This window comes from Mercenaria mercenaria, chromosome 6 (assembly GCF_021730395.1).
Source record: "Mercenaria mercenaria strain notata chromosome 6, MADL_Memer_1, whole genome shotgun sequence".
NCBI classification, from domain to species: Eukaryota; Metazoa; Mollusca; class Bivalvia; order Venerida; family Veneridae; genus Mercenaria; species Mercenaria mercenaria.
The window spans coordinates 55,033,313-55,048,838 of NC_069366.1; the positions used below are offsets into that span (position 1 = coordinate 55,033,313).

General features: G+C 34.7%; 2 protein-coding genes across 2 annotated transcripts; both read right to left on the minus strand.

The window, feature by feature from the left end:
- Positions 1 to 861: 861 nt before the first annotated feature.
- Positions 862 to 5,560, minus strand: LOC128557753 (uncharacterized). The gene is made up of 2 exons (XM_053545960.1): positions 5,425 to 5,560; positions 862 to 4,834 (listed from the first exon to the last, which is right to left on the minus strand). The coding sequence occupies exon 2, from the start codon at positions 4,810 to 4,812 to the stop codon at positions 2,203 to 2,205; it is 2,610 nt and encodes an 869-aa protein (XP_053401935.1). The 5' UTR covers positions 4,813 to 4,834; positions 5,425 to 5,560; the 3' UTR covers positions 862 to 2,202.
- Positions 5,561 to 7,958: 2,398 nt separating this feature from the next.
- LOC123548838 (uncharacterized) lies at positions 7,959 to 13,235 on the minus strand. The gene is made up of 2 exons (XM_053545959.1): positions 13,024 to 13,235; positions 7,959 to 10,771 (listed from the first exon to the last, which is right to left on the minus strand). The coding sequence occupies exon 2, from the start codon at positions 10,744 to 10,746 to the stop codon at positions 8,128 to 8,130; it is 2,619 nt and encodes an 872-aa protein (XP_053401934.1). The 5' UTR covers positions 10,747 to 10,771; positions 13,024 to 13,235; the 3' UTR covers positions 7,959 to 8,127.
- Between the last annotated feature and the right edge of the window lie 2,291 nt (positions 13,236 to 15,526).

A 15,526-nucleotide genomic window follows, 5' to 3' on the forward strand; every position in this document is an offset into this window, starting at 1 on the left:
TCTCATATTAGTAATTGTTAAGCTTATACTAAATGAAAGAAGAAAGAAATGCCTAAATTGCATCAAATATTTATTAAAATAATATAAAAATTTCATCTTTAAGAAGTGTATAAATAAATAAAGAAAAACACAACAACAACAACAACAAAACATCTTAGATATAGGAAATCGGATACATGTTTGGTGATTTTAATAACCGCTATCTGTTGGTTTTAATTGTTAAGACTGTCAAACTCATGAAAATAATACAACAAATTCATAATTCTAAAGGGAAACACGTCGGTGTTCAACAATGGTCAAGTAAGAAAAATCATGTAACCGTATGATTTTACGGTTAGACATTCCTTTCCCTTTAAGTTAATGCAGAATTGTATAAGATGAGTCGGACTGACATGAAACGGCTATCATTGCTATAATACGACTTTTGCAAAATATTAGCCAGTAAGAAAAATATCGGTTATGTTTAAGCACATTAAAGAAACCCGTTCACAGTTTAAGTCATTCAAAATTATATTTGGCAATGATATGTAATAAGCGAAATTAAAACTGGCAAGAAAGAGTTCAATCATCTCTTTATTTTAACTTATTTTATTAAGTCGACAGCAGAAAACAAAAATTGGATATGAAAGCGCTGACAATGGTGCATGTCCGCCACATGTTGGTAATATAAACCAAATTTGAGCAACACCATGAGAAAACCAGCATATATATAGTGGCTTTGCGGCCAGTATGGATCCAGACCAGCCTGCGCATATTGCAATTAGAGAAACCGTTAGCGAAAAGCATGGATCCTGAGCAGACTGCGCGGAAGCGCAGGCTGGTCTGGATCCATGCTAGTCGCAAACGCCCTATGTTGGTTTTCTCATGGTGCGGCTCATTTCATTTCAGCTGGAAAGAAACTTTAGGAGAAGTTGATTATACAATGTGCTGATATAGTTGTGATATTTCAAACTAGAAAAAAAAAGAAATGAAAATCGGAAAATCCCAAAATTATGTGTATGCCAATTTAATGCTGATAATGTATACCAAGTTTCATTCAATTGGATGGAAACTGTAGGTATCAACGTTGTTGTTTGAAGTTCCATACAAGTATTTGAACGTTATATACATGTATTAGATTTTGCTAAATATACCAGTTAAATAAAAAGCCAGTGTTTAGAACTGAGTCAAACAATTAAGACGCTTTTGAAATAATAAACATGCTTCCCAGATGTTGTTTTTTTTTCGTTGTTTTTTTCTACGAAAACAACAACAACAACAACAACAAAAAAAAAAAACACACACACACACAACAAAACACAAAAGCAGTGATCTGAATAAAACATCCAAAACGCGTTCTATAGAATAAACGCAATCGAGAGTCTATAATCGAAATGGTTTTACCGTACATGTCAAAGAAACGTTTTATATAAAATTTCGTTTCACAATTTTTAACTATTTTAGTTAATTTGCAAATAAAAAAAGATACGTGTAAATACCTCACGTACGTTAGAATGCTCTTGAAATAAAAAGAGATTAGTCGGATCTAAAGTACTTCACCTGATTTAACAACGTTTTTCTACGTAATTAGATTATAATGAATGTAGAGCAAACCTTTCTCATTACAACATATCAATTCAACATATAAATTCAAGTTACGAGACTGCCCATCAGCTAAATATGGTACAGCGCAGATCTACGGATCATGGGGTCGTGAGTTCGGTCCTCGGGCGAGACGTATTTTTTCCGTGAGAATGAGTTTGAATTCATTTCGTCCTTCGTCTTGGAAACATATTCTCTTATACAACAAATAATGCATAAGTCACAAACACGAATTATCAAATTGTGCAAAACCATGAATTATGACCACCTTTATGCTTCAAAATATCTATAATAAATCTATAAAAGATCCTTTGGAAGCATAGAATGCAGCCAAGCAAAATTATAGTAGACTCAGTTTGAATGAGTCTGTTCATGGGATGTAATGAAATGCGCAACACCTCTCACGCCCCCTAGCACCGGCTTTAAGCGAAATTCTATTAAATAGATATTGAATGGACTCTATGATCCCAACGGAACACAAAATATAACAACACTGAATCCAAGTACGGGGAGACTTTGATTCGAGTACATTAACTAGATCAAACGTACAGCTTATTTATCATATGGAAAACAACACGTCAAAGTCTATGTTCTTTCCACTACTTTCTTCAATTTTTAAGGTCAGTTTATTATCGATCTGTCTCTTTGAGTCCAGTACTCAACGATGGACTGCTCTAAATACCGTTTCTCTATCTTTTCTATCGGGGCATTATTATGACCTATAAAGTTAGTCTCTATAAGCTTTGGAAGAGCACCAACAACAATTATAAAGACGACATGCATTACTTCCGAAATCTGGCCTTCAGGAACTATTATACAAGAGTGCGTTATACTTAGAAAGAAGAGAACACAACCTATCAAAATGAATACTCGAAAAAGCAGCGAAAGAACATGGATGTGAACAGGTCGGTATTTCTGAATGAGCGAGTCAAATAGATCTTTTGGTATACCATAGCAATTGTCTTTCATTTTCGTCTTTACAGTATCATTAGTTCTACTCATGACAATAATTTGAGAAGAATCCAACAGCCGACCATTGATTTCAATTTCTCTTAGACTGTGAAACCCCACATTTGATAAAAGAAAATGACCTTCGTAACATGTCACGTGGTTTGGTGTTTTATTGATATGCTTAGTTATTTCCACGGCTGTGTTAAGTAGCATTGTGTATTTGTAACTGAAGAATTTGAGTTGGCGTATGATGTAATACGCGATAACGAGAACAAGGAAAAGACTCCCAAACGAAACTGAAGGATAGATTATCACAGCAACAAAACAATATGTTATGACATGACTGATGAACTTTAAACTGCTAACAACTATCAAGAAAACACAGTATGTAAATAATACAATAGTTGCAAATATAGCTGCAGCTCCAAGTCCCCTTGTGAAACGAACACTGAATAAGTAGGAAAATAAGGCATTTGTTTCTTTCAGATAGGGTATCATTTTCATGGCTCCTCTGACCATTACAGCCATGAAAAAGATTAAAGGAATTCCAAAATAAAGGATGCAAAGCAAAACTTCAAAAGAACAAAACACGACATATACTGGTAAATAAAACACGCTCAGTAAATACTTTAAAAGAGACATGTTCTCTGTGAAACAACTAACTCTGCCAGTTTGAATATGACAGACCTGACGCCAGAACTGCATGGTAAATAGCATGTAGAAATTACATTTCATTAACGTTACACCTTTTGAATAACCAGGTTCCAAGTCAGCGTGATTTACATTAATCTGCGATAATTTGATAACATCTTTTGTTCCGAAAAAGAGGGGAGACTTTATGACAGTGAGGTTAGACAATATTCCCCCGCTATTCAGTAAATCAGAATAAGGCAAACCATTCTCTACAATTTTCTTAAGACATTTGGGAAGAACAAGGTAAGTGAAACCCAGGATAAAATACAGGACTGAAATTCCAATGGGCCCGCCAAAAGCAGGAGCGAATACTTTATTCCTGTTGCTCGAGTCACCAAAAAATGAAAGAAAACCAACAGGTGTACCAACTTCCACAAAATCTTTGATAGCTATCTTATCCCCTTGTTTCCATACACCAATTCCGCGACTAGACATCAACATTTCTATGTATATTACAGAAGGTGCCAAGAGAAGACATATGAACCTACGCAATCTTGACACTAATACAGGCCATCTTTTATCAATGCCTATTCCCTTAAAACTTAAAACATCGGAGAATGTTAGTGGTGACTGTCCATTAGCAAAGATCCAGTCTTCATTATCATTATCTTCATCGGGTCCAGATATGTCCTGTATTAATTCTATACCATGTTCATCATTGTCAGTTTCGTCGCTTTCTCCAAGCCATGCGAATATTCGAAAAAGTAATACCGGGCAATATGCTATTATTACAACTCCAAGAATGATGTTGAAATTGATAACATTAGTCCATTTCCTCGTTTGAAGAACATTTTGTGAGCAGTTGTTTCTAAATGTTTGGTCCGTGAAATTATACTTTAAAAGGCAACACTTGTAGTTAATGAATATTATAGGATATAACAAGTAAATAGATACGTAGTAACTTAGGGAGCTTCGCACATCATCCCTTACTGCAAGGTAACAGAAATAGTTCTCTGTGTATTTGTGTGGCATATATACAGCGCTTGTAAAGTTGACAACTGGAACTAATGCATCTGTAATGAGCTCTGATGTGTCCTCCGTTCCCAATGTTAAATTACAGTACCCGTGTAGTTTTAACTTGACAAATGGAACGAGAGAAGTTTTATGATCTAAAAGCCCAAATGTATATATACCATAGTGGAGATGCCAGGACAGAAATTGGTATGGCCTCGAAACGGTCCCATACGTCCAGTACCATCTTCCAGGCTGGAACACGTCCTTCTTACTACCAATAGGTTTCGAAAGTTTAATATGAAACTGAACAAAGCGGGGGTCGTGATGTTTCAATATCTTTTGAAACACTGCTTTACTTTTGTTATCGATTATTATTTCACATTCATCTTTAACATTAGGAGATGATGCTACGACTGCATTAGTGTTATGAAAATCCAGTTTCTGCTTGTCATCACTCTTTATTTGGGTTTCATATCTTATGGATCGACTAACGTGGTAAGTATCTGATCTAATGATGTCTTTCTTTAATGACTTTTCGTAACTTGAAGATTTCATTCCTTGGACATTTACAAAAATTGAAGATGATACTATTATTGTGAAGGAAAGAACACTAATCCTTGTCGAACTCCTCATTTTAGAATTGGTTAGCACACAACTGAAAAGGGAAGTGAATGTCAAAATTGTGCAAAACCTTCAGATAATATAACAATTATCCTCAATGAACGTATAAGGAAATAGAATTTCAAATAAATCAAATTATCCACGATACCTATATACCCGTTTGGCAATTTTATTAACATTTCTGAGCGTTTTTATTGTTAAAACTATCGACCCCCTGAAGTTAATGCAAAGCATCATTAATTTGTAATTTTCGATCTTAATTGGAAATGCAACTTCAACAATTCAACTGTGTCTGAATGACGTCATAATCATTAAAATGGCTGCCTCCAATGTTAGCTATTTTCGTAAATTTCAAACAACTATATCTTTTTCAATATTGGTCCAATAAGAAAACTCGTTTAGCTATATTGTCTTTTGATAGGCATGCCTTATGGTATGGTCAGTATCAAAAGAAATGAAACCCGTCATAAAGTACAATTATAATCCATTGTTTTAAGGCTAGTGTCAAACATACATTTTATATCAAATTCCATTGAAATGAAAACATTTACAGGTTTTAACATTCTTTTTAATTCTCAGAGAAACAATATGAATAAAGAGATAACAATATGAATAAAGAGATACCTCGCAATGCCTCATTTGAATCCGTAGATTAGATCGTTATTTTATTTTAAATAAGATCTAAAGCGCTTTATCTAATTTGACAATACTTTTTCTGTATCAGCCCATATTTAACAATGAAGTGTTCGGTTGAAACTTCATAAATAAAAAATCTTCCGTTTTCCTGTAACTGAAGGACTTGATACCACATCGAGTTTCGTTGTCATAAATCGATTTGTGTTTATATTGTCAGGAGTATGTAATATGTTTTGAACATCAAATATGGGCATTAAGATAAAACGCCAGACATTGTGGTCACTGTGACGTCATCGTTCTTTCCTTATATGGTCATTACCAAATACTGCACGTATAATGTAAAATATTAATTTAAGGTACACTTAAAGATGCTATGATAGATTGAGTGCCCCGGCTGTTAGACAACGAGTATATTCTTTATCTGGTCTATGGCTTGATTGATTAAGCGCAGTCGTTAAAGCAACAACACATTTAAAGTCTTTTTCTTTGTAAATATATTTGAAACAGGCCATCATACTTTTCAAAAGATAAAATAATTACGGTTTGTAGGAAGAAAATATGAAAGTTCATGTACGAAGTAAGTAAAGAAAACTCCGTGAAATGTTATTGTTTTTTTCTTTTCATTTTCATTTATTGCTATAATGACATATTTATCAATTTAATCCTTTGTATTTGTTTTGTTAATAGAAATAAGAAGATCCTTTGGAAGCATATACCGTTAATGCAACCGAGAAAAATAATAGCAGACTCGGTTTGACTGTATCTATCAATGAGAGGTAATGGAATGTGAAACCCTCATCGCGTCTCCCGCCCTAACACAGTCGTTAGCGGAATTCTATTACACCGACATTGAATTGACTCCATGACTCCAAATGAAAAGAAAATATAACAACACTGAATGTAAGTACGGGAAAACTTTTCACGGCCGCCGCAAGGTGCTTAAATATTCAGTGCTATTGTGATAGTTAATAAAGTCTATAAGAAGATCGCCACTGAAACAGTGTAGGTCGTATGACACCTTTCCAGGTTTTAGGGACCACAGAACAACCCCCTGGTGCCTTTGGCATAACATGTGTTTTAAACACGAGCGGGAATCTCGATAGAACAACCGGATAGATCCATACCGGATGGCTCGCTCAAATGAGAGAATTCAACGTCCGTTACGTCATTTCGAACCAACGGCTTGAGGAGCAGGTGATTGAAAATCAGTTTCATTTAAAAATTCAGAAAATAAAGTTAAACGCACGCAAAAGTAAGTCAAAAGTAAGTAAAACTAGATTATACATTTTTTTTTAAATAATATGAATTATTGAGTTAAGGAGGTAGGTTACCTTGTTACCAGGATACATTTAAATTATCTAAATAGTAGCAATTTATTGAATTTCGTGTAAGTTAATATTTTGGCTACTACAATCTCAACTTCGTTTATCTCTGTCTATATATGTGCAAATGTTATCCAGGTTCGAAGTACCTGACCCTTTAAAGGTATTTTATATTGAAAGAAGACGGAAAATACGGATATTTAACACTTTTGAGTATTTTTCAGTTTCACTGTTATCCGTAGAAGTTTACGTAGTTGATAATATTAGTATATTAGTATGCGCGCTAGCTTTCTTAAATAAGCCTAAAGTGTATATGTCACGGGGCTCGTGTTTCCATAGTAACAAAGTTTCTCTCATTTTCAAACAACTATGTAGGATAACGGGGTTTTCGACGACTTCAATTCGGATGTTAGGGTTGTAGATCCTCTTGCTTCTGGTTGGGCATGTGCACATACAAATATTAAGGCCACCTATCTCCGTAACTAATAACACCAGACGTAAGTTAGTTCTAATGTATTTTAGCATTTTATGGAATAGTATCATTAAAACAAGAAAACATAAGATAAACAAAGCAGGTAGAAGGTTTATTATTTCACAGTATAATAATGTCTTTAAAACAAGATGTGTTAAGTTTTGATTTCCCTTGCAGATTGTTGTTATTTCGTTTCGTGTTGGGTTAGAGGCACACAATGTAGGACTTATGGCGACTTTCCCAGATTCTGACTGTCGAAGAAGACTCAAGCTAGCTGGATGACTTCCTCATATGAAGAATGTTACATTCCACAAATTATTGTTACACTTAGGGATTTACAAAAAAAAATGCACATATGAAAGTGTAAAATCTCTTTTCAATTATTTTTTTTGTTTAAAGTACGTAAAGAAGAAGCCTGAACGCAATAAATACCACAAACTACAGTTTTTACCTCGATTTAAACCTTATATGAACAACATTTACTCTTGGAAATATTTTTTCTACAACAACAAAATCAGGTAAAATATAAATGATAAACTTGATTCAAACACGAAACGTAATCAAAGGTCTATCTTTTATCATATGAAGAACAACACGTTAAAGTCTAATTAAGAAATAATTTATATCAAAAGAGTGTTTTAACAATTTATGCACGATGAACGGTTATACGTCGTGCGAAATAATTTCACGAGGGCGCAGTAACTTACACGTAACGTCATGACGTATCGATTCTAATATGCCCAGTCTAAAACAGAAGATAAAACACAGTAGCGCTCTTTCTTGGTCGCAACAAAAACATTGACGTCACCACACATTAACGTGACGTCATTGTAGCGGAAGAGAATTGTAATAGAAAAAAGCATATAAGAATGTCCTTTTCATTACATTTTTAACTGATTAATTTGATCTGTTTGTTACTGACCCGTCTCCTTGAGTCCAGTACTCAACAATTGACTGCTCTATATACTTTTTCTCTATCTTTTCTATCGGGGCATTATTCTGACTTATAAAGTTGGTTTCTAAAAGCTTAGGAAGAGCACCAACAGCTATTATAAAGACGACATGCATCACTTCCGAAATCTGGCCTTCAGGGACTTCGAGGTATTTATTTGTTATACTTAGAAAGAGGAGAATACAACCTATCAAAATGAATACGCGAAGAAGCAGTGAAAGAACATGGATGTGAACAGGTCGATATTTCTGAATGAGCGAGTCAAATAGATCTTTTGGTATACCATAGCAGTCGTCTTTCATTCTCATTTTTAGACCAGTCTCAGTATTTATGTTAGAGAGGATATTTTGAGAAACATTTAACATTCGGCCATTAATTTCAATTTCTCTGAGGTTTTGAGACACTACATTTGATATAAGCAAATGACCGTTGGAACACGTCACGTGGTTTAGCGATACATTGATACGTTCTGATATTTCTACGGCGGTGTTAAGTAGCTTCGTATAATTATAACGGAAGTGTTTGAGTTGGCGTATTATGTAATATACAATAACGAGAACAAGAAAAAGACTCCCAAACGAAACTGAGGGATAGATTATCACAGCAACAAAACAATATGTCATAACATGACTGATGAACGTTAAACTGTCAACAGTCAGCAAGTAAACACAGTAGGTGAATAACAAAATAGTTAAAAATACAACAACAGCACCGAGTCCCCTTATGAAACGAACACTGAATAGATAGGAGAATAATGTATTATTTTCTCTCAGAGAGGATATCATTGTCATTGCTCCTCTAATCATTACAACCATGAAAAAGATCAAAGGAATTCCAAAATAAAGAATGCAAAGCACAATTTCAAATGAACAGATTACTACGTACACAGGTAAACAAAACCCTCTTAATAAACACATTGAGAACGACTTGTGTTCTGTGTAGCAACGCACTCTGTAAGTTTGAATATGAAAGACCTGACGCCAGAACTGTATTGTGAATAAAATGTAGAAGTTATTCCTCATCAACAGTACACCTTTTGAATATCCAGGCTCCAAATCAGCGTTATTTACATGAATCTGCGACAATTTTATAATATCTTTTGTCCCCAAAAATAGGGGTGATTTTATTACACTTTGACTGGGCATTCTTCCCTCGGCTGTCAGTACATCCGAATTAGGCAAACCATTCTCTACAATCTGTTTCAGACATTTTGGAAGAACAATGTAAATGAAGCCGAGTACGAAGTAAAGAATTGAAATGCCAATAGGCCCGCCGAAAGCAGGAGCGAATACGTCACTTCTGTTACTCGAATCACCCAAAAATGACCGGAAACCAACAGGATCACCAACGTCTACAAAATCTTTGACAGTTATCTTATCCCCTTGGTTCCATACACCAATTCCGCGGCTAAACATGAACATTTCTATGTATATTACAGAAGGTGCCAAGAGAAGACATATAAACCTCCGCAATCTCGACACCAACACAGGCCACCGTTTGTCAACTCCAATGCCCTTAAAACTTACAACATCAAAGAAGGTCAGTGGAGACTTTCCGTTAGCAAAGATCCAATCTTTATTATCATTATCTTCATCGTGACCAGATACATCCTGAATTAATTCCACACTATATTCGTCATTGTCAATTTTGTCGTTTACTCCTAGCCAAGCAAATAATTGAAAAAGTAGTATCGGGCAATATGCAATTATCAAAAGTCCAAGAGTTATGTTGAATTTGATCACACTTGTCCATTTAATCATATGAGAAACCTTTTGTGAGCAGTCGTTACTAAATTGCTCGTCAGTGAAATTATACTTTAAGAGGCAACATTTATAGTTAATAAATATAATAGGATAACGGAAGTAAACAGCTGCGAGGTAATTGATGGTATCTCGGAGATCTTCTCTTACTGCAAGGTAACAAAAGTAGTTCTCCGTGTACTTGGGTCGCGTTAGTTCATCGCTTGTAAAGTTGACAGCTTGAACCAATGCATTTGTGATGAGCTCTGACGTGTCCTCCATTCCTAGAGTTAAATTACAGTCTCCGTATAAATTTAATTTGACAAATGGAACAAGAGACGTTTTATAATCTAACAATCCAAACGAAGCTAAACCATAGTGGAGATTCCAGGACAGAAACTGGTACTTAGACATTTTTCTGTAGGCCCAGTACCATCTACTAGGCTGGAATACGTATTTAGTCTTGGCAACTGGTTTTGAAAATCTTATATGAAACTGTACAAAGTCAGGATCATGATGTTTAAGTATCTGTTGAAATATGTCTTTACTTGTATCATTGATTACCACTTCACATTTATCTCTAACATCAGTAGATGGTGTTACGGTAGTACTCGCATTATCAAAATCCACTTTTGGATTTGCATCGCTACTTATTTTGGTTTCATATCTTGAAGAAGGAGCAACGTTGTAAATATCTGCTGTAGTATCATCTTTCTCTTCTATATGTCTGGAACTGATAGATTTCATTCCATGTCCATTTGAAAAGAGACAAGGTATTACTGATATTATGAAAGTAATACCAAAAATCCTTGTTGAACTTCTCATATCGATTATTGGTAAGGTACACACTCTGAAAAGGAAAGGAATGTCAAACTAGCAGCGAAGTAGTAGATAAAATCAAATTTGTTCTCTCACGAAATGTCAATAAAAAACAAAACCAAAGAAATCTTTAAGGATGTAAAATTGCGACATGAAATCGGATACCTGTTTGACAATATTGAAAACACATATTTGAGGGTTGGATTGTTTATAGTATTTCATCACACAAATTTCCAAATTCATATTATACAGAAAAGAACACAACAGAACATATATTGTACTTTATTTTCAAAGGCACAGATTAGAAAATACAAGTATCCTGCAATAACATGTGAACAAATAAGTATAAAAAAAAGCATATGGGTATGAACAGTTGGCTGCGATAATATTTAAATACTACGTGATATAAACATTTTACTTTATTGTTTAACATAAGGGTATTGTTGTAAAAACGTTTAACCCTTTAACAATAGAGAAGAAATTCATACTATCTACTTAAATGAATGAGTTACAGTGGCGTTGGGATCTGACTGGTTAAAAAATACGGTTAGTAAAGCGGAGTTATTTTATTCATAGAACAATAAAAGTGTGATACATGCGTTTGCTATGAAGAACGAATATATTATTAGTTACACTGCTTGTTGGTGACAGGATACGGGATATACGCTGTCGAGGAAATCCATATCAGGCGAGAGCGAAGCTCGAGCCTGATATGGATTTTCGAGACAGCGTATATCCCGTATCCTGTCACCAACAAGCTGTGTAACGATTTTATCTTGCCGACTACCCTTTACTTACATGCTATAATCTAATATTTTGTAAATTAACAAAGCGGCAGCCAATTTTTAAAATCAAAATTCATATCTGAAATGTACTAGCAGGATATGGAATATATCCTGTCTCCACGTGACGTCTATTGACCAATAGAAATGCAAGAAACTTGTAGGAGGCAAGATAAATTTATATTTCTGTAGTTTTGGTTTGGTTGTCATATATCTATCTAAGAAGCCATGAAAAGAAAAGAGATGACAATTTCCAGTCTTTTTAACTCATCTGATTTTTTTTGAGAAAAAAGAAAAAGTGTTGAGTTATTGTCATCACTTGATCGGCGTCGGCGTCGGCGTCGGCGTTGCCTGGTTAAGTTTTATGTTTAGGTCAGCTTTTCTCCTAAACTATCAAAGCTATTGCTTCAAAACTTGCAACACTTGTTCACCATCAATATCTGACTCTTTACAGCAAGAAATATAGCTCCATCCTACTTTTTGCAACAATTATGCCCCCTTTTGGACTTAGAAAATCAGATTTCTTGGTTAAGTTTTGTGTTTATGTCAGCTTTTCTCCTAAACTATCAAAGCTATTCCTTTAAGTTTAAATCTTGCAACACTTGTTCACCATCAATAGCTGACTCTATACAGCGAGAAACATAACTCCATCCTGCTTTTTGCAAGAATTATGGCCCCTTTTGGACTATGAAAATATCAGATTTCTTGGTTTAGTGTTGCGTTTAGGTCGACTTTTCTCCATAACGGTCAAAGCTATTTCTTTAAAACTTGGAGCAGTTATTCGCCATTAAAAGCTGACCCTGCACATCAAGTACCGTAACTCTACATTGCTTTTTGCAAGCATTATGGCCTCTTTTGGACTTAGAAAATCATGGGTAGGACAATATTTCTATTATACAGAGACAAAAAAATATCAGATGATCGGTGCTTTTGTTTTGTTTTTAATTTTCACTGCATCTGATCTACAAATAATCGAAAAATCCATGACTGCGCTAGCGGTTCATGGTGAATTTGCTAATCATTTATGTCGTTCATTTCGCATGAACTCGGAAAAAGTTTAATTTAATTTCTTAGCTGGTTTAGCCCGGCGCTTGCCAGCGGATGAGTTAAGTTAAGTAGTAAAATGGCATTTTTGTGTCTCTTAAACATGTTTTCCTTAATGAATACTTCTAAACATATGTTAAAAACGTTTTACTTGAAAATAGAACTTGATATTAAATATTGCTCTATGATTTTACCCTTAGTGCAAAGTACAAAAACAACGATTTGGATTGGTTCGAACGTCTTAATGCTTCTGAGAGGATGAGCAGAATCAGCATTCTAATATGGGATTCTATAAATTATCAATATAGATTCATACTTATAAACTGTTTATCTTCTTCGTGTCAAGTATACATTATATATATCAAATTCAATAAATAAAGAATTTTAGTAAGAAAACAAGTCATTACAACTTAAACCATATATAAAGTAAAAAAAAATAAATAAAAAATTAATATACCTGCAACTTCCTTGTTCAAAATCTTATGTCAAAATTCTCTTTGGAAATAAAAACAAGAAGCAAAAATCTTTTATAAATATCAAAGTATCCTGTTGCAGCTAACAAAAACCTATTGAATTTGTTGTCAACTTTACCGTCATATCGACACAAACAAATTATCTTCCGCCTTCCTACTATTGAAAGACATAATACAAAATCATTTATCATTGACTGAATCTACCCTGGTTTCTCATCGGCGTTATGTTAACTTAAACATAGTTTGTAATTTTTGTTAGGTTTAAACCATTAGCCTGCTAGCGGCAAATGATTATGCCTTTGCGACCAGTCCAGACCATGATCATAGTCTGCACTATTTGTTATCCAGTCAGCAAATTTTAATTGAACAACCCTTCGAATATTAAATGGTACCGTCCAAATTAAATGATGGACACTTCCATTTCAGAAACTTAGCAGGATAAGGGTTAAGTCACACCGACACAATTTCTAGCCTTTATAGCTTTTGATGGTGGAGAAAGACCCTAGGTGCCCATCCAGGCATTCAGTCACTAGCGGACGTCTGGGTAGAATCACCGACCTTCCGCAAGCCAGTTTGATGGTTTTATCACACAAAAGACATCTACACCCAAATCGAGTTTTGGATACCACAGTGGCGAGGGGCACTTGGTTGAAAGTCGGCGATTTTAAATACTCGGTCACTGAGGCCCTTTTTATTTTATTTTTTTGATATTCCTATTTAGATAGAGCGTAGTGTAAAATCATTACGAAAATTTGACAACAAATAATAAAAGACATCCATTTGAATAATATCCATATATATTGAAACGGCAGTCATTTTGTCAATGTGATGTTATCGTTATATCCTTATACAGGCATCACCAGTTACATGTATTGCCATTTTAAATACAATTACATGTAACGTTTTAATGCAGTGCTTATTTGTTTTTAATATTTGAATTTAGATTCAGATTGTATTCTTGTTTGGTATTCATCAATTAATCTTATATGGTAATGTTCATATATCAAGGGTCACTTGGTCCAAATTGGCCATTGCTTAAGGAAAATGCAGTCTCTAAACAAGCTCAGTAACACAAGTTCTCTTTTTGATGGAATTTTGTTAAGTGGCTCTCACTGAAAATGAGCAAGGTAATACCGTTGAGAGCACTCGTATTGGCGTAGTCACACTCGCGAGAGTCTCATTAAGTTTCGAGTCGTCTGCTATTACGCCCAAAATCAAAGACCCGGACTCACGTGAGATTTGGATTTTACATTTAAAGCAAATTCTTGCTTTTCATATTTCAAAAGACGTTTGCTCATTTTATAATTTCCTACTAGTAACGACAACGAGTTAAAACAATTCAGCACATGCAATTAAATATCAACGGATTTGTACTTATGTTAGTAGCCAACAGCAAAAAAGAAGGCCTAAAAGACTTGTGTGGTTTTAGAAAAAGAATTACACACGCTTCTTGCCAAATATGCGGCCGGCAGTCGGTAACCTGAAGTTTCATCTTGATATATCTTCACATAGGGATTTTGAAAGATTCAAGGAATTTATTAAATGTTGCTATCATCATTGTATCAGATGTTGATGTCATTGATGCTGATACTTGCGCTTATAATTGCAACACGTCACGTGACCATTTTGCATGTTGTGCAACGGAACGATCTTCAATACGGAATTCAGTGTCCTTTAAAAATAGCCTTTGTTGATGTAGCATTTGTTCAGACACGACTCTTTTCGCAGATTGGTAAACAAACTTCAAAGGCACTAAAAGAATTGCACTTCGACCCAGCTATCCCTGTATTACGGGCAAACTTCATGAGGTCAAAAGCTTATGCACACCTCAATCAATCATCTTTACAAAGATAAGTTTCTCGTGCAGGCTCAACCTAACTATTGTTCTGGTAAGGTAAAGTCAGTTGGTTTTCACCATAAACACTTATCAAGACTAAACAAACATCTGCTAGGAGAGGGTGACCACCTTAATATCCTGCAAGGACCCAAAATTTCGTTTGCGGTTTTCATCAGAAAAAAGAGATGTCTGGATGACTTAGAAGAACTAAAGTTCTGTGGGTATCTCATTTCCATTTCTAGCGACTGGTTAACACTTTTAAGGCGACTTTTTTCTCCGAGAATTATTATTGGGAGATTGCAGATCAATATATTGATCGCGGGCTTGTGCGTTAGATCATATTCGTGTTGACACTTATTGGACAATCGGAATATTTTTGACATATTCGCTTTTAACAAAATCAGCAACAAGAATCATATCTAGTTAAGAGTTCGAAGATGTCCGAGTATTCCGATTGTCCCATAACTTGACAATTGGATCTCATTAGAAATAAGTTTTGCAGACTTGCATTGGCTTTCCTGACATAACATATATTACAGTCTAACAGATAAATTACTCCAGAGATCTAAATATACTCGTATAAGTACTTACTGGTATGGTAAAAAGTACCTTTTAGACTTTTGTCATGGGTACTCGCTTTTTTTAAATTG

Excerpts from the sequence above, each read along its gene's own strand:
- LOC128557753 (XM_053545960.1), bottom strand. The coding sequence starts at position 4,812 with ATGAGGAGTTCGACAAGGATTAGTGTTCTTTCCTTCACAATAATAGTA.
- LOC123548838 (XM_053545959.1), bottom strand. The coding sequence starts at position 10,746 with ATGAGAAGTTCAACAAGGATTTTTGGTATTACTTTCATAATATCAGTA.